The sequence below is a fragment of the Rhinatrema bivittatum genome, chromosome 1, assembly GCF_901001135.1.
Source record: "Rhinatrema bivittatum chromosome 1, aRhiBiv1.1, whole genome shotgun sequence".
In the NCBI taxonomy this organism is placed as follows: domain Eukaryota; kingdom Metazoa; phylum Chordata; class Amphibia; order Gymnophiona; family Rhinatrematidae; genus Rhinatrema; species Rhinatrema bivittatum.
The window spans coordinates 403,876,462-403,903,155 of record NC_042615.1 but is presented as its reverse complement, the minus strand read 5'-3'; the positions used below and the strand labels follow the sequence as shown (position 1 = coordinate 403,903,155).

At 48.8% G+C, this 26,694-nt stretch overlaps 1 protein-coding gene across 4 annotated transcripts in view; it reads left to right on the top strand.

Annotated features, from left to right (window-relative positions):
* The window catches only part of LOC115091824, a 424,078-nt gene that overhangs the window by 87,856 nt on the left and 309,528 nt on the right, over positions 1–26,694 (top strand). For all 4 annotated transcript variants that reach the window (XM_029602081.1, XM_029602064.1, XM_029602098.1 and 1 more), the window contains exon 2: positions 6,317–6,405. In XM_029602081.1, coding sequence (XP_029457941.1) covers positions 6,317–6,405 — 89 coding nt within the window. The remainder of the gene's footprint in view (positions 1–6,316; positions 6,406–26,694) is intronic.

Here is a 26,694-nt window from a genome sequence, read left to right as displayed (position 1 = left end):
TGATACAAACGCTTATGTGCTAGTAAAATATCTCATCTTGGTAACAGACACAGAACCGACCTAACATACTCCCAGGATCTGTAGTAATGCACATAAACTAATTTGCACACAGTTACACCTATATTATGGAATACACTCAAACAGGAACAACCCTATCTATGAAAAGGTGACACTACAAATATTAAATCAGACCCTAAAAACCAATACACCTCTTATTAGGAAAAAAGAACTACAAGCAGCAATAGATCCCCACACAGAAACAATTGTATTCAAATGTATTCAAGCGCCAAACCTTTTGGCGCTTGAATACATCGCTGCTTAGGGATCAACAGTTTATCCAAGCTTTGAAGGGGCATATGCAGGAATACTTTGATATTAATGCCCAATCAGTGGAATCTAAGAGCAGCTTATGGGAGTGTTCTAAGGCAGTAGCCCATGGACACTGTATTGCTAAAGCCACAGCTCTTAAAAAGGAAAAAGAGCAGAACAGGATCTCGCTTCTAGAAATTGATGAACTAGCTAGACAGCATTATCTATGTCAGTCCCCAGCGATTTATAAAAAACTTACCAAGGCTAGATTATGCTTAAAAGCGATTGATGATAATCAAATTATATATCAATTGGAATTGAATAAACAAGCATATTATGAAGGGAGCGATAAAGCAGGGAGATTTTTAGCTCGACAGCTAAAAGTGAGGGTTTCGCAGAGTAGCATTACCAAAATAAAAACATCCCAGGGATCCATGGTTGTGGATTCCATGGCGATTCGGGAAAGCTTTTCTGATTTTTATGCCACCCTGTATAAATCTAACATGGACATTCCAGACTCAGACATTGAGGGATACTTGGCCACTGTGGAAATTCCTTCACTGACTGAAGAACAACAAGATGACTTAGATAGACCCATCACAGAACTGGAAGTAAGAACCACAATTAAATCCCTTAAAGCTAATAAGTCTCCAGGGCTTGATGGGCTACCAGGGGAATACTACAAAGTTTTGACAGATACCCTAGTTCCCCAACTAACAGCATTTTTTAACTATATTCGAGAAGGGGGTCTCATACCAGCCCAATCCAATGTTGCGGAAATCACAGTATTGCCCAAGCCTGGTAGGGACCCAACTCTGTGTGGGTCCTATAGACCCATTTCCCTCATAAATCAAGATTTAAAGATTTTAGCTAGGATATTAGCTATGCGGCTGAATCGATATTTACCATCTATGATTCATTCTCACCAAGTGGGATTTGTACCTCAAAGAATGGCCACGGATAACGTGCGGAAAATTATAGATTTAATATGGTGGACAAAGAAAGAATGTATCCCTGCAGTCTTACTTGCTATAGACGCAGAGAAGGCATTTGACTTGGTACATTGGCCCTATTTATTCCAAACTTTACATAAGATGAATTTTGGACCCCATTTTATTAGGTGGTTAATTCAATTATACAATAACCCGAAAGCCATGGTAAAAGTGAATGGCGGCTACGGAGAGACTTTCTCAATTGGGAGAGGTACGCGGCAGGGGTGTCCACTATCCCCCTTGCTTTTTGCATTATTCCTTGAACCCTTTGCAATCTGTATCCGGACATTGCTAGCCATACGAGGGATACAAGTAGGTGCCTACAATTATAAACTCTCGCTCTTCGCGGATGACATTATGTTTACTCTGGCAGAACCTAGTCTTTCCTTGAAGGGGGTAGAAAATGAGTTAATATCCTTCAGCAAGGTATCAGGATTCAAAGTGAATTTTGAAAAATCCGAATTGTTGAATATTACGCTACCACCTTCAGAAATCCAACATATTTCCACCCAGTTTCCATTTAGACGGGCCAAAACATCTTTAAAATATTTGGGAATTTATCTTAATGTGGAGGTTACAGACCTTTATTTGCTTAACTATGTGCCCCTGATGCACAAAATAGATAGAGACTTGGATAAATGGTACAGAGGGGCCGTCACTTGTTTCGGGAGAATAGCCATTATAAAAATGAATGTTCTACCTCGATATTTGTATTTTTTTTCCACTTTACCAGTGTTACTATCATTGTGTCTTCTCCACAGGATTCAAAGAAAAATCTTTGATTTTATTTGGCGACGCCGCCCTCCCAGGGTAGCTCGTCGAACCCTATTCCAACCCAATTACAAGGGGGTCTGGGAGTGCCTGACTTGCGAGCATACTATGTTGCGTCACAATTGAGGCCTATACTGGATATAGCACGAGTACAAACGCTCATGCAATGGGTTTCTATCGAACAGTTTATGATAGGCTCCATGCCCTTGGGAGCACTCTAAGTGTTGGCGTGATTGTGGGGGAACTGGTTCTTACCTTCATATTTGGTGGAAATGCCCGAAAATTATTCCCCTGTGGAATTCTGTGGCTAGCTGGTTGGGTAACTTATTAGGTCTATCTATACAGTGGGACCCAGCAGCTGCATTATTAAATGCTCCCATCAATGGTCTAGATCAGTATCAACAAAAATTTTGCATTTACCTGTTGATAGCCACCCGTACCACTATTGCCCAATGCTGGAAATCTACCAAAATTCCGCAGCTAGCTGAAATTTTGACCAAAGTTCAGAGATTCCGACGACTGGATCATTTAACGGCGATTAAGTATAATAGAATACCCAAATACCATAAAGTATGGCGGCCATTACTTGACTGGGTAACTTAAACGGTTCCGTACCTATAGTATGATTAGTTGATACTCGTTCATGAGGAGCTTCCTAGTTGTTTGATTTTGATTTTGGAATATATGATTATACGCCCAGATCTTAGTGGCGTGATTTTACATTCTTGTTTTTGCAGTATGCCAGTTGGTGGAACGATATTATGAGTAACGCAGATGTTAGTTCCTACAGAGGGGGAGGGGGGGAGGGGATGGGGAATTTACGTAATAGCTGGAACTGTACTTTCTCTTATATAAGTTGAATTGTTGTTATTGTATCCCAGCGGTATAAATGTATACCAACAACATTACGACTGTTACTTATGTGCTATTATACTTTTCATGTGTAAACGTTGTAAGTTATCTGAAAATTTCAATAAAAACGTAAATAAAAAAAAAAATTCTCCAAACACCAATAAAATATTTCAAAAAAGCAGACACATCACATAATATTAAATAATTAAAATGGCAGTCAATCAAGAAAAATAAACGTAAAAAGCCACCTTTACTTACCCCCTCCAGCAGCTCTCCTACTCCTGTCCTCTTCCTTGCAGGCCGTAGCACACACCAGAAGCAGCAGTAGTGGCTAAGTTCTATACTCATGGTCCTCTTCCTTAGGGCCCATGTCTCTCACACACACACCATACCAGTCATGCCCCCATGACCAGTTTCTGCCTCTCACACACCAATCATCTCCCAAACAGTCTTTGACACACACACCAGTTACCTTCCTGAACAGTTTCTCTCATGCCATACACACACACAGGCTTCCCACTCCCGTGTTCTACTTACATATATGGGCTGCTCACTCTCATAATCACTTTCTCTGTCTCACACACAGACACAAACACACACCAGTCTCTCACTCCCATGCGTGTTCTCTCCACGTGCATAGGCTTCTCATTCCCATAAGCACTTTCTTTCTCTCACACACACACACACACACACACACACAGTCACCTGATCTCTCTCATGCATACACACACACACACACACAGGCTTCCCACTCCCATGTTCTCTTTTGGATATACAGGCTTCTCCCTCCCATGCTGTGTCTCACACTCACCCAGGTTTCTCACTCCCATGCTCACTCTTCACATGCACAGGCTTCTCATTCCCATAATCACTTTCTCTCTGTTACACACACACCAGTCTCTCTCTCATTTCCACGCTTGCTCTCCACGTGCATAGGCTTCTCATTCCCTGAATCACATTCTTTCTCTCACATTCACACACACCAGTCTCTTTCTCTCACACACACCGTCACCTTATCAACCAGTCTCTCTCTCATACATGCACACACACACACACAGGCTCCCACTCCCATGCTCTGTCTCACATATCAGGCTGATACAGAACCTGCCATTGGACGCACGTTTTCCCTTACTCCTTTTTCAGTAAGGGGCAGAAAACGCGCGTCCAACAGCCGAACCTAATAGCGCACTCAACATGCAAATGCATATTAGGTATTCGCACGCGATTCAGAAAGTAAAATGTGCAGCCAAGTCGCATATTTTACTTTCAGAAATTAGCGCCTACCCAAAGGTAGGCGCTAATTTCCTCCGGCACCAGGAAAGTGCACAGAAAAGGAGTAAAAACTGCTTTTCTGTGCACCTTCCGACTTAATACCATGGCAATATTAAGTCAGAGGTCCCGAAGAGTTAAAAATTGGATGTCGGCCGGCGGCTGTCGGGTCGAAAACCAGACGCTCAATTTTGCCAGCGACCGGTTTCCGAGCCCGTGGCTGTCAGCGGGCTCGAGAACCGATGCCGGCAAAATTGAGCATCGGCTGTCAAACTCGCTGACAACCGCCGCTCCTGTCAAAAAGGAGGCTCTAGGGACGCGCTAGTGTCCCTAGCGCCTCCTTTTGCCCATTTCTACCGACGGGCCTCATTTAAAGACTGTATCACGCGCACAGGCGAGTGGCCTGTGCGCACGCCGGGAGAGCGGGCGTTCGCCTGCTCTCCTGTGGACTTTACTGAATCGGCCTGATAATCAGGCTTCTCACTCCCATGTTTCTTTCACACATACCCCCACAACACCAGACTTCTTACTCCCATGCTTTCTCACATACCCAGATTTTTCACCTCCATGCATTTTCTCTCTTTCACACACACGCACACACACATCAGTCACCTCCCTGACTAATGTCTCACACTCTCACATACACATCAGTCATCTCCCTGAGCAGTCACTTTCACTGTCTCTCACATATACACACACACATCAGCTCTCTGACCAGTTTCTCTCAATCACACACACACCCTCAATCAAATACATTCTCTCACTTACACACAGGCGGGCTGGCTGCTTCTCTCTCTTTCGCTCACTTACTTCCTCTTCCCCCCCAAGCTCAAATGGTAGCTGCAGCAGCCTCCTCCTCCAGCCCCTGCAGGCCAAGAAAGAAGAATCCCATCGGCCGCGGGAGGCTCATGCTGTTGTCTCCTTTCCCGATTACTGGCTGCTTCGACTGCTCGGGGGCGATGCTGCGGCCGACACTGCTACTTTTCCATGCGGCTCGGCTCTTTCTCTTTCTCCTTCCCGCGCACCGCACTGTGTATTACTTCCTGTTCCGGGTCACGGGGGGGGGGGGGGGGGGGGGGGCAGGCGAAGGAAAGAAGGAAAGGCCAGCCGCAGGTGCCATAGCTTCTTCTAGCACCGTTGCCATTCCCATTGGGCTTGAACGTGCTGATAGCCCGGCGGCAACTGCAGCAGGGAAGGAAGAGCAGCGGGAGAGACCGGGAGCACGTGACACACCTGCCGGTGCTTGGTGACACACTGGTTGAGAAGTGCTGCTATAAACTATTGTCAAGGATAATTTGTATTATTCTATAGTAACACGTTAAGAGGCATTTTTGGATGTTTATTTTATTATGAATGTTTTTATTTTAAACCTCATCGGGCAAATGTTTGAAGACTGCAGTATATACAAATTTTAAGTAAATAAATAATACACTTGTAAGAGTAAATGCATCAGAAAGTGTGAGCTATGCTATGGAGCATAGTGATATGGCGACTTGATAAAAGAAGCAGCTATTGTAAACTGTACAACTTCAATTCACAAAATAATAAACTGAACTGGCTGGGTATGATTCTTTAACATATATTAGACTGCCTAATGTTTACCTGTGTGTTAACAGTTAACCTGTATCTCATAGAGCTGTGTATTGAAAATATTTTCAGATAAATACTACAGTAGTTTGTAATATAAAGATATGAGCAAAGAAAGCAAGTTATATTGCTAAAGCAAACATTACATTGTCACTGTCCATTGCTGAATCTAATTATGTGCTCAGTTAACTGGTAAATGTATAGGCCTGCACCAGAGGTGTAAGAATATAAAAGACATAAGACAACCTACAATTCTGAATCCTAAAGAGCTGGGAAACTCATTCAGTTTCAGGTTTCCAATTAACAGTGTTATAAATTCTAGAAGAAAATTGTATCTCTATAGTTGAAGACAGAATACCCATATTAAAAACTACTTTGTGAACAAAAGCCAACAAGAAGGCAGTAAGCGTGTGCAAAAGCATTTTCAGGGAAGTCTATGCCCTCTTGACTATGCCTGGAATCTCCATGGTTATTGAATTATATTTCATTTTATGTTGCTTAAAAGCCTAACCTCACATTCTTGAAATTTTTTTCAGAGGCCATGTAATCCTGTTAGATGCAGCTCTCCCAGACTCTCCAGCGGGCACTGCTATCATTCCACGGACATTGATAGTGGAATAATAAGGTAATAGTACAATGTGTGACTGTGACAGTACTTTTCTGGTGTATGCTGATGTGCACAAATTTTGAACTTGAGGGTTAACAGATATATATATGCTCAGGTCAAATGCTACATAAATCCACCAAACTTTTCGCCCTTCCCCATTTTTAAATCTGTTTTCCTCTATACATGCATCTTTTGTTGTCATAATGATTAGAAGCGCATAGTGCTATGCTACCCTTATGCTATTTAAATTCCATATAATTTCCTTAGGTAGATCCATATAAAGATTAAAAAATGCATATGTTTATTTGCTATTTCAATTATCCTGTCTCAGCATCCCTATCTTTATGTGCCCACTGTAAACCGTTGTGATGGAAGCTACTTAACGATGGTATAGAAAAGTCTTAAATAAATAAATAAATAAATAAATGAGTTCCTCCCAGAATATCTCCAAAAAGGGAACTTGACTTCTGTTTATGACAATAGTAACAACTGGATTCTGGTGTGAATAAGGAAGCAGGATTTTTTTTATTTTTATTTATTTGTATTTTCTATACCGGCATTCACGGAGTTCGTATCATGTCGGTTTACATAAAACAAGGGGTGAGAAATACATTATAACGTAAATAACTAATAACATAAGAGTATACATTAAAAGGTAAAACAAGTGCATGGAAGAAAAAAGTTACAATAAAACGAGGTCATTCTAACTGGGATTAGAGTTAGAGGAAAGATAAACAGTTTAACGAGAAGTAAAACATTGTAATGATTGGTAGATAGAGACTGTTTCAGTTTAATAGGAAATGATCAGTAATGCTGCATTTGATGGTAGAGAATCTTTAAGGGTCCGGAAATGCTTTCATGAACAGCCATGTTTTCAGTCTTTTCCTGAAGGTTTGAAGACATGGTTCCTGTCTTAGTTCTAGGGGGATGGAGTTCCACAGTGGGGGACCTGCTGTGGAGAAGGCCCGATCTCTCAATGTTATATGTTGGGTGGTATTGTTGTGTGGTACCTGTAGATATTCTCTATATGCTTCCCTGATGGGTCTGTTGGACAACACAAATTCCCTGATGGGTCTGTTGAACAACACAAATTTGCACTTGGCAAAAGCAATTTAACAAAGAGTCTTAAAGAGTTGATTCACCCAAATTGTTTTTGGCTTTTTGGAGGATGAATAGTAGAAAAAACCTGCATAGCAGCTTCTGCAAACCTTTCTTCAAAAGCCTGTTATTTATATCTCTATAGATGAGGCGGAGTTAATAAAGAAAGTGAAGCATAGCATCAAAACAGCTTAAATTCACCTTTTTATTGATCCTCTCATATAAAATATATAATCCATTAACACCTTCCGTTCAACCCACAGATATACCTACAAACACTGATCCAACCAAATCATATAGGGATGTGAATCGTTTATGAATGATTAAAATTATCGTCAGATAATTTTAAAATCGTCCTAAATCGTTAGAGTGCACGATACAATACAAATGCCCCCGATTTATCGTCTGGGGCATTTGTATTTTATCGTTAAATAGGGCACGGGAATTATTTGGGGGAGGGCGGGAAAACCGGCACACCAAAACAACCCCTAAACCCACCCCGACCCTTTAAAACCAATTCCTTACCCTCCCCCACCCTCCCGAACCCCCCCAAAATGTTAAGTTACCTGGTGGTCTAGTGGGGGGGGGGGGGGGGGGGGTCCCGGCGCGATCTCCCGCTCTCAGGCCATCGGCGCCATTTTGGCTGCCACTAATTAAAATGGCGCCGATGGCCCGATAAAAAAAAACAACCCACCCGACCCTTTAAATCGACCCCCCCTCCCAACCCCCCCCAAAACCTTTTAAAATTACCTGGTGGTCCAGGGGGGCCTCGGGGAGAGATCCAGGGGGGCCTCGGGGAGAGGAGAGATCCAGGAGGGCCTCGGGAAGAGATTTCCCGTTCCCAGGCATCAGCTGTTCTAAAAAAAAATGGCGCCGATGCCCCTTTGCCCTTACCATGTGACAGGGTATCCGTGCCATTGGCCGGCCCCTGTCACATGGTAGGAGCACTGGATGGCCAGCGCCATCCAGTGCTCATCAGCCCCTATTATACTATACTCTATAATAGGGGCTGATGAGTAAAGAATGCCGGCGCCATCTTTAAAGATGGCGCCGGCCATCCAGTGCTCCTATCATGTGATAGGGGCCGGCCAATGGCAGGGATACCCTGTCACATGGTAAGGGCAAAGGGGCATCAACGCCATTTTTTTTTTAGAACAGCTGATGCCTGAGAACAGGAAATCTCTTCCCGAGGCCCCCCTGGATCTCTCCCCGAGGCCCCCCTGGACCACCAGGTAATTTTAAAAGGTTTTGGGGGGGTCGGGGGGGGGGGGGTCGATTTAAAGGGTCGAGTGGGTTGTTTTTTTTTAGCGGCGCGGGCCTCCCTAAAAAAAAAATTAGCGATGTGAATTGAAATCGGAAACGATTCCAATTCACATATCTTAACGATCAGATTCCCCCCCCCCCCCCCCAGCCGAATCTGATCGTTAAGATGATCTGGCACACAATTCATATCTCTAAAATCATAGGCATCATTTTCCAAAAAAACCTCTGAAATGGCATCCAGTTGGTCAGTTCCCTGTACGTACCCGGATGAGTCCAGACCATGGGTTAAGCCCCCGTTCCAGCAGTTGGAGACGGACCAGAGTTCTCTGGCTCGCCCATATAAGGACGGAACCCACCCAGGAACCCTCAGAATTCGTCTGTCTCCAGCAGTTGGAACAGCTCACCCTTTGGTTCCCTGTTTTCGCTTGCCCTCGGTTGTTCTTTTCTTCTTTCTTTGGGGCAAGTTCACGCAAGTACAATTTTAGTTTACCTGTTATTAATTAAAAAAAAAAAAAAAAAAAAGAATTTCTTTTTGTCAGTTTTCTCTGACTGTGTCAGGGCAAACAGTTTTGTCTCCCTCGCTCTTGGGGTTCCTAGGGGGCTGTGCCCCTTGATTTTCTGTCAGCCTAGGTTCCCTTCCCGGTGACCTAGTGTGGGTGATACTGGTGGTGCCAGTCCCTCTCCCCACTTTTACTGCTGCCATGTCCCGAGATGCACATACCTCGGTTGAGCCTTCAGGGATGACTCTCATGCCCCTGCTTCTGTGAATTTTTATTTAAAAAAAAAAAAAGGGGAATACAAAAACTCACTTTACAGTATATATTTTATTTATTCAATTACATATGAGGCAGCAGTTTATTTTTGTGTGGAGGGAGCGGGGTTCAATCTCCCGCCCAGCTCCTCAGGGGCTCCCTGCTCAGCTGTTCTTAATTACCTAAGCGGCTGCTTTCCTGCTCGATGCCGCGGCCATCTTGTTGTTTAGCCTGCAGAGAGTCGGCCTCCCGGCTCTCACGAGAAGGGGTCTGTTCTTGGTGCATTTCAGGGGGTGAGGGCTCCTCCATTGAACCGCCACTTTTTCGACCTCGGGGAAGGGCTCCCTGACGAATTTCAAAGCCGTTCCCGTCCCGGGAACGCGCGTCTCCGGCGGCCATTTTGGGATTTTCAGAAGAAACTCTTCTGCTTCTCTGGGGGCTGGGGATCCGATTTTTCTCCCCAATTTGAGCCCGGTTCACTCTCGGGGGGGGGGGGGGCTCGGACCCGCCCCATGTGTAATTCGGTCCGGCCTCGTTTTTCCTCAGAATTTGTGTTATTAATGCATGATTCTTACCTGGCCAGTTTACAGAGGGGGGTGGCCCCCCCCCTGTTGTTTCCTCCCTTCCTAACCCTCCTAATTTACTGGTGCCTTCCCCTGACGTCATCCCGGACCCTCAGGGCCCTATTAGGGTTCGTTTAGTCCTGGGAGCCCCCCTCCCCAGCCTCCTTTGGACCCTTTTAATGCAGGGGAAGATGATGATTCTACTGCCTCCCCCTTAGAGGGCGATGATCCCCAGGTCCTGCGTTTATTTCGGCGGGAGGAGCTGGAGCCTCTTATTCCCTTCATTTTGCAGGAATTGGGAATTGATGCCTCCCCAGATGACTCTGTGGCAGCGGCGATGACACCAAACGCGGACCCGGTCCTGGCGGGACTCAGGGCTTTACCGCGTAGTTTCCCTTTTCATCCTATGCACCGCTTGCTCCTCCTCAGGGAATGGGAGTCCCCAGAGACTGGTCTTCACGTTGGAAGGGCTATGGATAAATTGTACCCGCTTCCTGAGGACTGCCTAGACATGTTAAAAATTCCTAAGGTATATTCTTCTGTCACCGCTGTGACAAAGCGCACTACCATCCCGGTAGTGGGCTCTACAGCATTACGGGATGTATTGGACCGTAAACTTGAATTTTATTTAAAACACATTTTTGAAGTCTTAGCTCTGGGTGTCCGGGCGACAATTTGCAGCAGTCTCATGCAGCGGGCAAGCCTTAGGTGGATGCAGCAGTTACTCAGCACCCAGGACCTCCCGTCTGCAGAGGCTGAGCAAGCTGAACGTTTAGAGGGTGCTATAGCCTATGGTGTGGATGCACTTTATGATTTGCTTCGAGTCCAAGCTAAAGCTATGGTTTCAGCGGTATCTGCCAGACGTCTTCTCTGGTTACGCAAGTGGTCTGCTGATGCTTCTTCTAAGGCTCGGTTGGGCAATCTTCCTTTTAAGGGCAAGTTGCTTTTTGGTGAGGACCTGGAACAGCTTATTCAGTCCTTGGGGGAAAACAAGGTACATAAGTTGCCAGAGGACCGTCCCAAACAGTTGAAGTCTTTTTTCCTGTCTTGTTCTCGCTTCAGGGGGAATCGCCGTTATGTTAACAGAGCCTGTGGATCCTTCCCCAGGGGAGGGGTATCCAGGTCACAGTCTTGGTCCCATTCATTTCGTGGCCATCGAGGTTTCCGAGATGGCCGTCAGCAGTCCACCACCTCTGTCAGCTCCCCAATGAGATTCGGCCGGTCCATTCCTCCGCACGAAACTTAGGTGGGCGTCTTTCTCTGTTTCTCGAGGAGTGGGCCAAAATCACTTCCAACCTCTGGGTCCTCGATGTGATAGAGCACGGCTATGCTTTAGAATTTGCCAGACACCTGCTGGATCTCTATATCGTTTCCCCTTACGGCCCTTCCATGCGGCCTGCGGCTTGCCACACCTTGTTGAATCTTCAGGAATTAGGAGCAATCCTTCTGGTTCCGGTACACGAAAGGGGCACCGGCCAATATTCAATTTACTTCGTTGTTCCCAAAAAGGAGGATTCTTTCCATCCCATTCTGGATCTCAAAAGTGTCAATCAGGCCCTCAAGGTTCCCCGTTTCAAAATGGAAACCCTGGGGGCGGTAATTGCAGCGGTTCGTCCCGGGGAATTTCTCGCTTTCCTAGATCTGAAGGAGGCTTAATTTCACATCCCCATTCGTCAGGAACATCAGACGTTCCTTCATTTTCAGATCCTAGGTCAGCACTTCCAGTTTCGGGCTCTCCTGTTCAGTCTCGCCACTGCTCCCCGCACCTTTACCAAGATCATGGTAGTCGTTGCAGCAGCTCTTCACCAGGAAGGGATTTTGGTCCATCCTTACCTGGACGATTGGTTGATAAGGGCCAAGTCCGTCTCTCTCTGCCCTCTCGCGGTAGACAGAGTTTTAGCGCTTCTCACATCTCTCAGTTGGATAATCAATTTCTCCAAAAGCACTCTTCAGCCCTTGCAAGAGCTGGAATTCTTAGGCGCCCTTTTCAACACTCGGATCGGGAAAGTTTTTCTTTCAGACTCGCGAACAATCAATCTGATAGATCAGTTGAACATTTTTGTCTCTCTCCCTCTTCCCACGGCGAGGGATTACCTCCAGGTTCTAGGGACCATGGCTTCCACGATCGATCTCGTCCCCTGGGTGTTAGCTCATATGCGTCCTTTACAGAAAGCATTGTTGTCCCATTGGAAGCCGATATCCGAGCAGTATCAGGAGATTCTCCCTCTCTCCAACTCTACCATCGCCAGCATACAATGGTGGTTTTCCCCGGCTCACCTTCTCAGGGGAATGCCTCTTTTGACCCCCTCTTGGGTCATAGTAATGACAGACGCCAGCCTCTCCGGTTGGGGAGCTGTCTGTCAATCTCAAACGACTCAAGGGTTCTGGTCCCTATCCCAGTCTCGATGGCACATCAATCGCCTAGAAGCCCGAGCGGTTCGCCTGGCCCTCAAATTTTTTCTTCCTCTGATTCGTCACAAAGCTGTCCGAGTGCTATCCGACAATTCCACCACTGTAGCTTAAATAAATCGACAGGGGGGAACTCGAAGTCGTCTAATGGCGTTAGAAGCCAGCAAACTTTTTCTCTGGGCGGAAAAGCACTTGGATCGCCTGGCAGCTTCCCACATAGCGGGAAAGGAGAATGTTCAAGCCGACTTCCTCAGTCGTCAACATCTCGATCCCGGCGAGTGGGAGTTATCAGATGTAGCGATGGATCTAATCGTGCGCAGGTGGGGTCCTCCTCACCTAGACCTCATGGCGACGCTAGCCAACGCCAAGAATCCCCGGTTCTTCAGCCGGTGGAGGGAGCATTGTTCAGAAGGGGTGGACACATTGGTTCTCCCCTGGCCCTCCGACATTCTTCTCTACGTGTTTCCACTGTGGCCATTAGTGGGGAAGGTTCTTCGGAGAATAGAACTCCATCGCGGTCCGGTCATTCTTGTGGCTCCCGAGTGGCCCCGTTGGCCGTGGTTCGCGGACCTGGTGAACCTCTCAGTGGACGGACCGCTTCGTCTCGATCATCTGCCCCATCTTCTGCGACAGGGTCCCGTATTTTCCGACCAGACGGATCGCTTTTGTCTAGCGGCATGGCTTTTGAACGGAGATGTCTAAGACGCAGAGGATACAAAGATGAAGTTATTGCTACCCTTCTCAGGGCCCGCAAACAATCTACATCCCTTACGTATGTGAGAGTCTGGAAGGTTTTTGAAAATGTCTGTGAAGATTTGGGTGTTTCGGCTCGCTCACCTTCTATTGCGGTTTTACTTTCTTTTTTTCAGCGTAGTCTCTCCAAAGGTCTTTCGGTTAGCTCTCTGCGTGTTCAGGTATCTGCTCTTGGTTCTCTCCTGGGCACCATTGAGGGTCGGCCGGTCACCTCTCATCCAGATGTCGTTCGTTTTCTCAGAGGCGCTAAGCATTTAAAGCCACCTGTCCGGTCTATTTGTCCTTTGTGGAATTTGAATTTGGTGCTTCGAGCTCTCTGTACGGCTCCGTTTGAGCCTCTTCGTGGTGCCACTCTCAAAGACTTGACTCTCAAGACTGTTTTCCTGGTTGCTATCTCTTCAGCCAGGAGAGTGTCTGAGCTTCAAGCTCTATCTTGTAGAGACCTTTTCTTGCGTTTTTCGGACTCGGGCGTTTCCCTAAAGACCGTACCTTCTTTCTTACCGACAAGGCGATAGCAAAAGCCAGAAGAATGCTGGGCTGCATAGAGAGAGGAATATCGAGTAAGAAAAGGGAAGTGATTATTTCCTTGTACAGGTCGTTGGTGAGGCCTCACCTGGAGTACTGTGTTCAGTTCTGGAGACCGTATCTACAAAGAGACAAAGACAAGATGGAAGCGGTACAGAGAAGGGCGACCAGGAAGGTGGAGGATCTTCATCGGATGATGTACGAGGAGAGATTGAAGAATCTAAATATGTACACCCTGGAGGAAAGGAGGAGCAGGGGTGATATGATTCAGACTTTCAGATACTTAAAAAACTTTAATGATCCAAAGACAACGACAAACCTTTTCCGTAGGAAAAAAATCAGCAGAACCAGAGGTCACGAGCTGAGGCTCCGGGGAGGAAGACTAAGAACCAATGTCAGGAAGTATTTCTTCACGGAAAGGGTGGTGGATGCCTGGAATGCCCTTCCGGAGGAAGTGGTGAAGTCTAAAACTGTGAAGGACTTCAAAGGGGCGTGGGATAAACATTGTGGATCCATCAAGTCTAGTGGGCGTAAATAAAGTGGAGGCAGCAAAACACTGCACGGAGAGGCAGTAGCCACAGAGGCGTTCACGCAGCGGGATGCCAGTGGCCAGTAGGTGCTCCACCTTCAGGCAGCAAAACACTGCACGGAGCGGCAGTAGCTACAGAGGCATTCACGGAGCGGGATGCCAGTGGCCAGTAGTTGGTGTTCCACCTTCAGGCAGCAAAACACTGCACAGAGGGCAGTAGCCACAGAGGCATTCACGGAGCGGGATGCCAGTGGCCAGTAGTTGGGGTTCCACCTTCAGGCAGCAAAACACTGCACGGAGCGGCAGTAGCCACAGAGGCATTCACGGAGCAGGATGCCAGTGGCCAGTGGTTGGTGTTCTGCCTTCACGGAGGGCTGCCATCTCCAAAACAAACTAAAACAAGAAACAAACAAACAAAGCAGGGGTGGGTAGGAGTATGGAGCAGGGGTGTGGCCCGCTTGTTGTGGCGGTTGCTACCCCTGTTTGAGCTGGATGTTCACTGGGATGCGGATACGGCGCTGCTCTCTGCATGGAGGAGGGGTGGAAGGGAGTTGGGGCCGGAGGGTGCTGGAAGCCATAGGGATGGGTGGGAGGGAGAAAAAGGGTGGAGGGAGAAAAAGGGTGGGAAAAAAAATAAATAAAGAAATAAATGGATGAACTGTGTGGCTTGCTGGGCAGACTGGATGGGCCGATTGGTCTTCTTCTGCCGTTATTTCTATGTTTCTATGTTTCATCTTTTCATATTAACCAGTCCATTGAACTCCCCGCTTTTTCACTAGAGGATCTCGCGGCGTCTGGTAATAGTGATCTTCCTTGTATCGACGTCAAACGAATTTTGTAGCATTATCTTGAGGTCACTAATGATTTTCAGGTTTCTGATCATCTTTTTGTCCTGTGGAGTGGACCCAACAGGGGGAAGCAAGCTTCTAAGTCTACTATCACTCGCTGGTTGAAGGAAGCGATTTCCTCAGCCTACATTTGCAAGGGCCGGCCGGTTCCAGAGGGCCTAAAAGCTCATTCTTTACGTTCTCAAGCGACTTCTTGGGTGGAGTCCCAATCGGTGTCGCTGCAAGAGATATGTAGGGCAGCTACATGGAAATCTCTTCATACTTTTGCTCGTCACTACCGACTCGATGTTCAAGCTCCAGCTTTTGGTTCCTTTGGTTGGCAGCTTCGAGCGGGACTGTCTGGGTCCCACCCTCTATAGGGAAGCTTTGGGACATCCCATGGTCTGGACTGATTCGGGTACGTACAGGGAAAGGAAAATTAGTTCTTACCTGATAATTTTCGTTCCTGTAGTACCACGGATCAGTCCAGACACCCGCCCGTTTTTCTTATTCTTCCGCTCGAATTCCTTCTTGCTGTTCTTGTCTTTTCGTTTTTTCCTTCTTACAGGTTTATTCTCTATTTTTGTCTCCTGCATCATTTTTCTGGGATTTGCTGTTAGGCACGGGAAGCATCTTGCGATGATCAGGGGTAGTTATACAAGAGCGTTTAGTCATACAGTTCATTCAATTGTTATGTTATTTGGTTCTTTTAAATTAAATTTACTATTTATCCTGGTACTTGCTTGATCTTATACCTTTTCTGCTTTGACAATAGTTTTACTGAGGGTTCCTGGGTGGGTTTCGTCCTTATATGGGCGAGCCTCAGAACTCTGGTCTGTCTCCAACTGCTGGAACGGGGGCTTAACCCATTGTCTGGACTGATCCGTGGTACTACAGGAACGAAAATTATCAGGTAAGAACTAATTTTCCTATATGGGTTCTTCTGAACCTGGAGGTGCTCAGTAGACTAAGGAAATTCCTCATTTTAAAGGAACTATTACAAAGTACTATTAGGTTTTCCAGTCTGATGGTTGGTGGATAGAGATCATCTTTAAAGGGAGTTTTCTTGGTGTATAATATAGCTACTTCTCCTCCTTGCTTGTCAACGCGTGCTAGTTGAAAATAAGAGAAATCAGGGGAGACATGTGAAAAGTTGAAAGGTACCTGAATCTTGAATCCAAGTCTCTATCAGAGAATGAATTTCAGTAGAATCATCTAAGATTAAATGATGCAAGTGAAGCAGTTTTACCACTGACAGATCTAATGTTTAGTAATAATACTTGCAACAACAAATATTTGTCATACCAGAGATATCAATGTTATCAAGCATCCTAGTCAGATAAGGGAATATATTATTAGGTTTATTAAAACCACCCTTAAAAGCGTAAGGCAAAATAAGAGGGTTGGTTAAAATCTGTTCCCTATTTGATTTCTAGTAACAATCTTTAACACCATGATTTCAATCTCTCCCCTGGCCAGTTACCATATCAATAGGATGTGGTATTATTAGGGAGACACAAAATAAAATGGTACCTTAAAACTTAGGTACAATTGAAGATGTAAATTCTGAGCTAACAGAAACACTGGACTAAAGAAAACTTAAGTAAAAAACAGAATCAGACATAGTAAATATTAAAAAACAGAGATAACAATAAAGAAAAGGCAAATATGGGTAAATAAAGTAAAAACAAGAACAGACCTGGGCATCGGACCTCTATAGGCGTCGTCATCCTGCTTCCCTAACCCCAATGCAGATGCACCTCTGGGGCCAAAAACAGAGTGTTCTCACAGTTTTAATTTAATTTAATTTAAAAATCTTTTCTATACCGTCGTTAAGGTAGGTACCGTCACAACGGTTTACAATAGGGCACATAAATTAATATTACTAATTATATCAAATTATATTCAATAAACAGGTGCCATAAAGGTTTGGTAACCTGGTTTTATAATAATTATAATTTGGTAAATGTGATAAATCATGACCAAATCTGTTGCGATCCCGGGGCGGCCCCGGGATCGTTGCCTACCCGGTCGCGGCCCCGGTGTCTTCCCGCGTTCCCCAGGCCTCCGGGGACCTCCTCCGCTTCAGCCCCGACATTGGGCAGCTTCGCCCGGGCCTGCAGGGCCCTCTTCTGCTCCGTTTCCGCCCCGCCGGAGCAGCCGGCGTCCTTCGGCGGCTGGCCCCGCCCCCTAGACGCGCGCGCGTCTCAGGCTCCAATTTAAAGGGGTCAGCGCGGGAAATACTCAGGACTGCCTCCGGTGACGTCAGACTCTGCAGGGCTACTTAAGCCCTCTATAGGCTACTTAAGCCCTGCAGCTGCTCTCCTCCAGTGCCTTGCAATGAGGTTCCCAGGTTTACCCTGTCTCCAGTTGCTGCGTTCCTGTACCCTCTTGGTTTCCTGTGTTTCCTGATCCCGGACTGGCTTACGGTGATTCTCGGCTTCTGACTCTGGACTGACTTACGACGATTCTTGGCTTCTGACCCCGGCGCGGCTTACGGTGATCCCTCTGGCTCTGGACCTCGGACTGGCTTTCGACGATTCCCGGCTCTCTGACCCCGGCTTGGCTTACAGCGATCCTTTGGCTTCTGACCCCGGACTGGCAAGCGACGATTCCCTGGCACACGACGCTGGACTGGTGAGCGACAACCTTGGACTCCGTCTGACTCCGCCCCCGCGGGCTCTCCTAAATCCCAGCGGCCGGTTCCCTACGGGCTCCTCCTGGGGGGACGCCGGCTTCCAGGGTGAATCTCCTAAGTCCCAGCGGCCGAACTCCTATGAGCTCCTCTCGGGGGAGGCTCGGCTTCCAGGGCGAAGATCTTCTCACCATCGTGCCAGCCTCACCGGTTCGTCCTTCCTTGCCACAGCCCTTGGTCGCATAGGGCTTTCCGGGATCTTCCTCCAGCCAACCACAACTCCCTCCTTGCCGCCTTCCGATCGGGACCTCCGTTGCTACCTCACTCAGCAGCTCGCCTTCTGGTTCCGATCGGTCCAAGGGTCCACGAATCCAACAGATTGCAAGGCCATGGACCCGGCGGACCTTGCCGGTCTAAAGGCGATCCCAGGCATAGCCCAGAAGCTGCAGCAACAGCAATCCTGCCTCGACACGTTAATGTCAGCTGTTCAACGCCTGGCGGATCGCGTAGAGGGTGCCTCCGCCGCTCGCCCCGCAGCATCCACGGCTCAGCTTAACCCGGGTTCTTCTGTCCCGGTACAGATGCCAGCACCCCCCAGGTACTCAGGAGATCCAAAGGCGTGTCGGGGATTCCTCAACCACTGCTATATCCGCTTTGACCTCCTGCCGGCGCAGTTCACCACGGATCGGTCTAAGACGACCTACATTATTTCCCTCCTGGACGGGAAACCCTTGGCTTGGGCTTCCTCCTTGTGGGAGCGCCAAGACTCCCGCTTGAATAATCTCGTGCAATTCGTCAAAGTCTTCTGGAGGATCTTTGACGAACCATCCCGGGCCTCCACAGCTGCCTCAGAACTCCTCCAGCTGAGACAAGGCAATCGCCCCTTGGAAGAATTTGCCATGGAATTCCAGACTCTGGCTACTGAACTAGCCTGGGGAGAGGACAGCTTACACGGGATTTTCCTGGAGGGTTTGTCTCCCCGGCTCCAGGACGAACTCGCGGCCCGGGATCTTCCGGATGACCTACAGGAACTCATAGAACTGGCTGGACGCGTGGACCGGCGCATCCAGCGCCGTTTTCGTGAGCGAAGGTCCGGCCAGGGATTGTCCGGGCGTCGAACCACGCCACCCCGGGTTCGAACTTCACCTTCTACGGCCGCTGCTCATCCACTGGAAGAACCCATGCAGTTGGGTCGGGGTCCTCTCTCGGCCGAAGAACGAAGGCATCGACGCTCACAGGGGCTATGTTTCTACTGCGGTGGTAAGGGGCATTTCCTAGCTCGCTGCACAGAACGGCCGGGAAATGCCAGAACCTAGAGTCTAGTGGGGAGTTGACTCTAGGCAGTATCTCTCCGGACTCCCCATGTACTGTTCCAGCTAAACTCTGTCTTCCTGGAGGGGGTTTCGATACCCTGGCGCTCCTCGACTCCGGGTCCGGGGGGAATTTTATCCTCCGAGACCTGGTGCAGCAGTTACAACTCAAAGTCTTGCCCCAGGAACCACCCTTGCGAGTATCATCCAGGGGATTCCCCTCCCGGGGACCATATCTACTCGTACGAGTCCGCTTCAGCTTCAGGTTGGCCTTCTTCATAAGGAGGAGATCTCTTTCCTCATCCTCGAGAGGTCCATTCACCCACTCGTCCTCGGACTGCCCTGGCTAAGAAAACACTCTCCAGTGATCGACTGGTCCTCGTTCCAGATCACGTCATGGGGTCCAGACTGCGCCCGCCATTGTCTTCCTGCTCGCCCACTACAGATGCTTCCACTCCTGACTACTCCTCTGACGGTTCCACCCCTGTACCAGGCTTTCCAGGATGTCTTTTCTAAAGAGAAGGCAGAGTTACTCCCAGAGCATCGCCCGTTCGATTGTGCAATCGACTTGCTCCCGGACACTACGCCCCCTCGTGGGAGAGTATACCCTCTGTCCTTACCAGAGACCAAGGCTATGTCTGCCTACATTAAAGAGAACCTGGACCGAGGGTTCATCAGACCCTCTAACTCTCCGGCTGGAGCCGGCTTCTTCTTCGTGGCCAAAAAGGATGGGTCTCTTCGGCCCTGTATTGATTACCGGGGCCTGAACCAGATTACCCGACGAGACCGCTATCCATTACCTCTGATTCCGGAGCTCCTGGATCGCCTACAGGGAGCTCGCATTTTCACCAAGCTGGATCTTAGAGGGGCGTACAACCTCATGCGAATTCGACCGGGCGACGAGTGGAAGACCACCTTTAATACCAGGGACGGCCATTACGAGTACCTCGTCATGCCCTTCGGTCTCTGCAACGCCCCAGCGGTGTTCCAAAATCTAATGAATGAGGTGCTACGTGACCTCCTGTATACGTCCGTCATTGTTTACCTCGACGATGTCTTGATTTTTTCCCGGAATCTTGAGGAACATCGACAACATGTGCGACAGGTTTTGCTAAAGCTGAAGGAGAATCGGTTGTACGCGAAACTGGAAAAATGTCAGTTTGAGGAGGAGTCTTTGCCCTTTCTGGGATATATCATCTCCTCTACCGGCTTCCGCATGGACCCTGAAAAAGTTGCCGCCATCCGGAACTGGCCACAACCGGTGGGAGTAAAGGCAGTCCAGCGGTTTTTAGGCTTTGTCAACTTTTACCGCCACTTTATCCCGCATTACTCCTCCTTGGTGGCGCCCTTAACAGCCCTCACGCGCAAGGGTGCAGATGCACGAAGTTGGCCATCTACTGCCTTACAGGCCTTCCAGGATCTTAAAGAGGCCTTCCTCCAGGACACCTGCCTCCGACACCCAGACCCCCTACGTCCGTTCATTGTGGAGGTGGATGCCTCCAACGTAGCCGTGGGGGCCGTCCTGTCCCAGGTCTCCAAAGACGAAAAAACCCGGCCATGCTCCTACTTCTCCCGGATGTTCTCGCCTGCCGAGAGGAACTACGGCATCGGGGACAAGGAGCTACTGGCCATTAAGCTGGCCTTTGAAGCATGGCATCAGTGGCTGGAGGGGGCTCAACATCCAGTCGTGGTTTATACCGACCACAAGAACCTTGAATACTTGTCCCATGCACAGAGGCTCAATCCTCGGCAAGCACGCTGGTCCCTCTTCTTCAGCAGGTTTAATTTCATTCTTCGGTACCGGCCAGCAGCCAAGAATACTAGGGCAGACGCCCTCTCACGCGTTTCTGAGATTGAGGACAGCTCCGATCCTCCTCAATATATTTTGGATCCGGCTAAAATCCAACTGGCAGCCACCGACGTAGCACCGGCAGGGAGGGTGGTAGTTCCAGTGCGAACTCGAAGACGGGTCCTAGCCTGGGCACACGATTCGGTGACGGCAGGGCACCCCGGGGTCGCCTGAACTCTCCAATTACTGACGGAGTTCTATTGGTGGCCACGAGTGAAGGAGGATGTTCGCCTCTACGTACAGTCCTGTCCCACTTGTGCGCAGCAAAAGCCTCTGCCTGGTCGCCCCTGGGGGCTTCTTCAGCCACTCCCGGTACCCGCAGAACCGTGGACCCACATCTCCACAGACTTCATCGTCGAGCTGCCCCCGTCGCAAGGGAAGACGGTGGTATGGGTCACGGTTGACCGCTTTTCAAAGATGGCTCATTTTGTGCCACTAGCCAAGCTGCCCACGGCCCCTGAGTTGGCAGAACTTTTCGTCCACCATGTCTTCCGCCTGCACGGCCTGCCTCAGCATATCACCTCAGACCGTGGTCCCCAGTTCACGGCAAAGTACTGGCGGGCGCTCTGCAGGAAGTTCGGGATTCAATTAGACCTGACCACGGTGTTCCACCCCCAGAGCAATGGCCAAGTGGAACGCACGAACCGAACTTTGAAAGCGTTTCTCCGCGCCTTTGTAGGGGAGCAGCAGAACGACTGGGTGTCTCTTCTCCCCTGGGCCGAGTTCTCTTACAATCGCCATCGACACTCCGCCACCTCACAATCTCCCTTCCAGTTGGTTTATGGAAAGGTTCCCAAGCCACCGTTACCGTTGCCAGTATCTAGCTCTTCGCCTGCGGCGCAACTGATGGCTAGCCAGATTCACCAGCTCTGGCGCTCCACACAAGAGAAGCTCCACCGCACCGCCGCCCGGTTCAAGGCTTACGCTGATAAATCTCGGTGTCCCGCTCCAGTGTTTCTGCCCGGTTCCTTGGTTTGGCTCTCTACCAAGAACATCCAGCTCAGGATCCCCTCCATGAGGCTAGCTCCTCGCTATATTGGACCCTTCCGGGTAGCCGAACGGGTTGGCGCGGTTTCCTACCGCCTACGTCTACCATCTACACTGCGCATACATGATGTCTTCCATGTCTCCCTTCTCAAGCTGGTGGTCCTCTCCCACTTTCGACCTCTGCCTCCGGAGTCCACTCCTGTCGCTTCTGACCCTGGGGCCACATATACGGTTAAGCAGGTGTTAGATGTTCGGGCCCGCCGTCATCGCTGGGAGTACCTCCTTTCTTGGGAGGGATATGGTCCTGAGGAGAATTCGTGGGAGCCCTCTTCCCACATCCTGGACAAGGACCTTCTTCGCCAGTTTCATTCCCGGCACCCGGACAAGCCCCGGCCCCCCGGAAGGGGGCGTAGGGGGAGGGGTACTGTTGCGATCCCGGGGCGGCCCCGGGATCGTTGCCTACCCGGTCGCGGCCCCGGTGTCTTCCCGCGTTCCCCAGGCCTCCGGGGACCTCCTCCGCTTCAGCCCCGACATCGGGCAGCTTCGCCCGGGCCTGCAGGGCCCTCTTCTGCTCCGTTTCCGCCCCGCCGGAGCAGCCGGCGTCCTTCGGCGGCTGGCCCCGCCCCCTAGACGCGCGCGTCTCAGGCTCCAATTTAAAGGGGCCAGCGCGGGAAATACTCAGGACTGCCTCCGGTGACGTCAGACGCTGCAGGGCTACTTAAGCCCTGCAGCTGCTCTCCTCTAGTGCCTTGCAACGAGGTTCCCAGGTTTACCCTGTCTCCAGTTGCTGCGTTCCTGTACCCTCTTGGTTTCCTGTGTTTCCTGATCCCGGACTGGCTTACGGTGATTCTCGGCTTATGACTCTGGACTGACTTATGACGATTCTTGGCTTCTGACCCCGGCGCGGCTTACGGTGATCCCTCTGGCTCTGGACCTTGGACTGGCTTTCGACGATTCCCGGCTCTCTGACCCCAGCTTGGCTTACAGCGATCCTTTGGCTTCTGACCCCGGACTGGCAAGCGACGATTCCCTGGCACACGACTCTGGACTGGTGAGCGACAACCTTGGACTCCGTCTGACTCCGCCCCCGCGGGCTCTCCTAAGTCCCAGCGGCCGGTTCCCTACGGGCTCCTCCTGGGGGGACGCCGGCTTCCAGGGTGAATCTCTTAAGTCCCAGCGGCCGAACTCCTATGAGCTCCTCTCGGGGGAGGCTCGGCTTCCAGGGCGAAGATCTTCTCACCATCGTGCCAGCCTCACCGGTTCGTCCTTCCTTGCCACAGCCCTTGGTCGCATAGGGCTTTCCGGGATCTTCCTCCAGCCAACCACAACTCCCTCCTTGCCGCCTTCCGATCGGGACCTCCGTTGCTACCTCACTCAGCAGCTCGCCTTCTGGTTCCGATCGGTCCAAGGGTCCACGAATCCAACAAAATCTATCTGTATCCATTCTGAATACAAGCATAGTTTAATAACTGAATCTTTTCCTTTAGTGGAGAGAGAAAAAAATAAAAATAAAGACACACATATTGATTAAGGAGAAGTGTGTGGGTGTTCTAGTGTCCGCACCCTGTACTTTCCTGGATTCTATTCTCCATTCTCTTTGTGATAAGCCTGTTTAAAGAGCCATGTTTTTAAACTTTTTCTAAAGGTTTTGATGTCTCTTTGTAATCTGATTTCTAGAGGCATGGTGTTCCAAAGTATGGGTCCTGCTAATGATAGCACCCTTTATCTCACTTGGATTAGTCTCGCTGTTTTGACTGAGGGAGTTGTTAGGAGTGCTTTGTTGGCTGATCTCAGGTTTCTGTAAGGGATGTGTACGCGAAAGGCTGTGTTCAGCCATTCTGCTTTTTCGTTATGTATTAATTTATGTATGGTGCATAGTGTTTTGTACTGTATTCTTTGCTCAATGGGTAACCAGCTAGGGTTTCGGTGATGTGATCTCTCTTACTTTTACCAGTCAGAATTCTTGCAGCAGAGTTCTGTAGTATTTGGAGTGGTCTTATTGTGGTGTATGGTACACCCAGAAGTAGGGCATTACAATAGTCAGTGCTTGCAAAAATTAAAGCTTGTAACACTGATCGAAAGTTGGTAGTTGTTAGTAGTGGTTTTAGTCTTCTGAGAATCATGAGATTGGCGTAACCTTCTTTTACTTTTAAAGATATATGTTGTTTCATGCTTAGTTCCGTGTCAATTATTACTCCGAGGTTCCGTACTTTCTCTGCTAATTCTATTTTTTGGTTGTTTTTGAGTGTGATTGGGTTTTGAATAATCTCTATGTTTTTACGTTCTAAATGTAGGAATTCTGTTTTCTCTATGTTAATTACTAATTCCATTTGATTTAGTAGCTGTTTGATATCTAGATACATGATAGCTATGTTTAAAGTTTTTTCGATTTATGTCTTCGATGGGTAGTATTAATTGAATATTGTCAGCGTATATGTAATGTGTGATTCCCAGACCAGCCAGTAGGTGACATAGCAGGATGGCAGTCCTCACATATGGGTGACATCACAGGATGGAGCCCAATCACGGAACACTTTTGTCAAAGTTTCTAGAACTTTGACTGGCACCTACTGGGCATGCCCAGCATGGCACCAACCCTGCATCCAGCAGGGGTCCCCCTTCAGTCTCTTTTTTTTTTTCCACGCAGCAGTAGCCACGCAGGTTAAGGAGCTCTCTTGAGATTCCTGACAGGAATTTTCCTCATGGAACTTCTTTAAAAATTTTCAAAACATTCTACCCTATAGGGGTCCCCCTATCGGTATCTGTACTCCGTGGTCGAAAGGTAAGGCTTTACCCTCATTTGCGGTCAATTCCCGTCAAGTTTTCCCTTTGAGGCCTACCAGCCATTGACCGTCGGGTTTTCGTCAGTGCCCCGATTGTCCTCAGACAGTGCCCATCACAGACCCACATAGAGTTTGTGTATTGTGTTTGGGGTCCTACCATGATGCCCTAACTTGCACCAAATGTGCCCAAATGATGCCGAAGGGCAGTAAAGCCGGATTAAAGAAGATGGAGTTTCTTTTTCATTCAAAACCCCTGACTCCATCGACCACTTTGACTTCATCTGAGCTGGTGCCATCGACCTCTCGCCAGCAGCGGGACACCGGTGCTGCCCGACCGGTATAGACTACTCCAAAGGTGTCGACTTCTTCCTCATCGCCTCAGGAGAAGGACCGAGGAGAATATCGTGAAAAGTGTCTACATCGGCATCAGAAGGCTCAGTCCGCTGATCCAGGCAAGCCCTCGGCATCGGCGTTGACAGAGCCACCACAAAGAAATCTCATCCAGAGATGGCCCCATCCTCCTCTGTGACTGGGTCACGGAGGTGTTCCCCCCACCTTCATCTGTGCAGGGAGCCGCGACTCCACTTTTACCGGTGGACCCTCCGGCTATGCCTCTATTGCCTCTTCCTCCGGAGCTGGGGTTACATGCCCCAGGCTTCTGTGAGGAATTGGATAGGATGATCCAAGCGGCCATAGGTAAAGCACTGCAGGGCTTCCAGGCTCCATCGACGCCAGTACTGGTGCCCGCGCCAGTCACCGATCCAATTCCCATGGTGCTCGCACCGCTACTGGGTAGACTGGATATGTTGGTCAGTGCCCTTCCACCACTGGAACCGAGGACAGCGGTATGTCCTGTTCCTTTGATGCCGATACCTTTTGTCATTGGAAGATGAAGAAACACCGATACCCATACCACCGTCTGGAATTCTGCCACCGACTCATCCATCAATGTCACCAGTTCCATTGATGCCACCATTGATGCCGTTGGTGCCATCTCCAGTGCCGTCGATGCCTAGGTCTGGCCCTTTGAGAATAATGCCATTTCTCCCCTCTGAAGATCCTCAGGGAGCTGGTGATCAACCTTATGATCCTTGGACTGATGATTCTTCCCAGGATACAGATGATCTGCCTTCAGAGCCCTCTCCTCCTGAAGAGAAAAGGCGTTCTCCTCCAGAGTATCTGTCCTTTATTAACTTCATTAAAGAAATGTCTGAGACAATTCCATTTCAGCTTCAGACAGAAGAGGATTCAAAGCACAAGATGCTGGAAGTATTCCGGTTTCTTGATGCTCCTAAGGAAATCATGTCTATTCCTATTCATGAAATCCTAATTGATCTTCTAAAGAGGAATTGGGAACATCCAGGTTCGGTTCCACCTGTCAACCGTAAAACAGATGCCACCTATCTTGTGCAGTCAGCTCCTAGGTTTCAAAGATCACAACTGGATCATCACTCTGTGGTTGTGGAATCAGCCAAGAAAAAGGCACGGCGTTCCAAACCTCATTCCTCCATACCTCCAGGGAAGGAACTGAAATCCCTAGATGCTTTTCGCAGATGGGTCTTTCATGGGTCAATGCTTATATCTCGCATTGCTTCCTACCAGTTATACATGACCCAGTATAACAGAAACCTTTTTAAGAAGATCCAGGATTTCTATGAATATTTACCTGATCAATTTCAGGATGAGGTTAATGCTCTGGCTCAAAAAGGCCTGGATGCGAGCAAGCATGAGGTCCGCGCTGCGTACGACATATCTGACACTGCCTCTAGGGTGTCCGCAGCGGGGATTAGTGCAAGAAGGTAGGCCTGGTTGAAATCCTCTGACCTAAGACCAGAGGTACAGGACAGGTTGGCTGACCTGCCCTGTGCTGGTGATAATCTCTTTGGAGACAAAATCCAGGAGACTGTGGCGCAGGACAGGTTGGCTGACCTGCCCTGTGCTGGTGATAATCTCTTTGGAGATAAAATCCAGGAGACTGTGGCGCAGCTAAAGGACCACCATGAAACGTTGTGTCAACTTTCTTC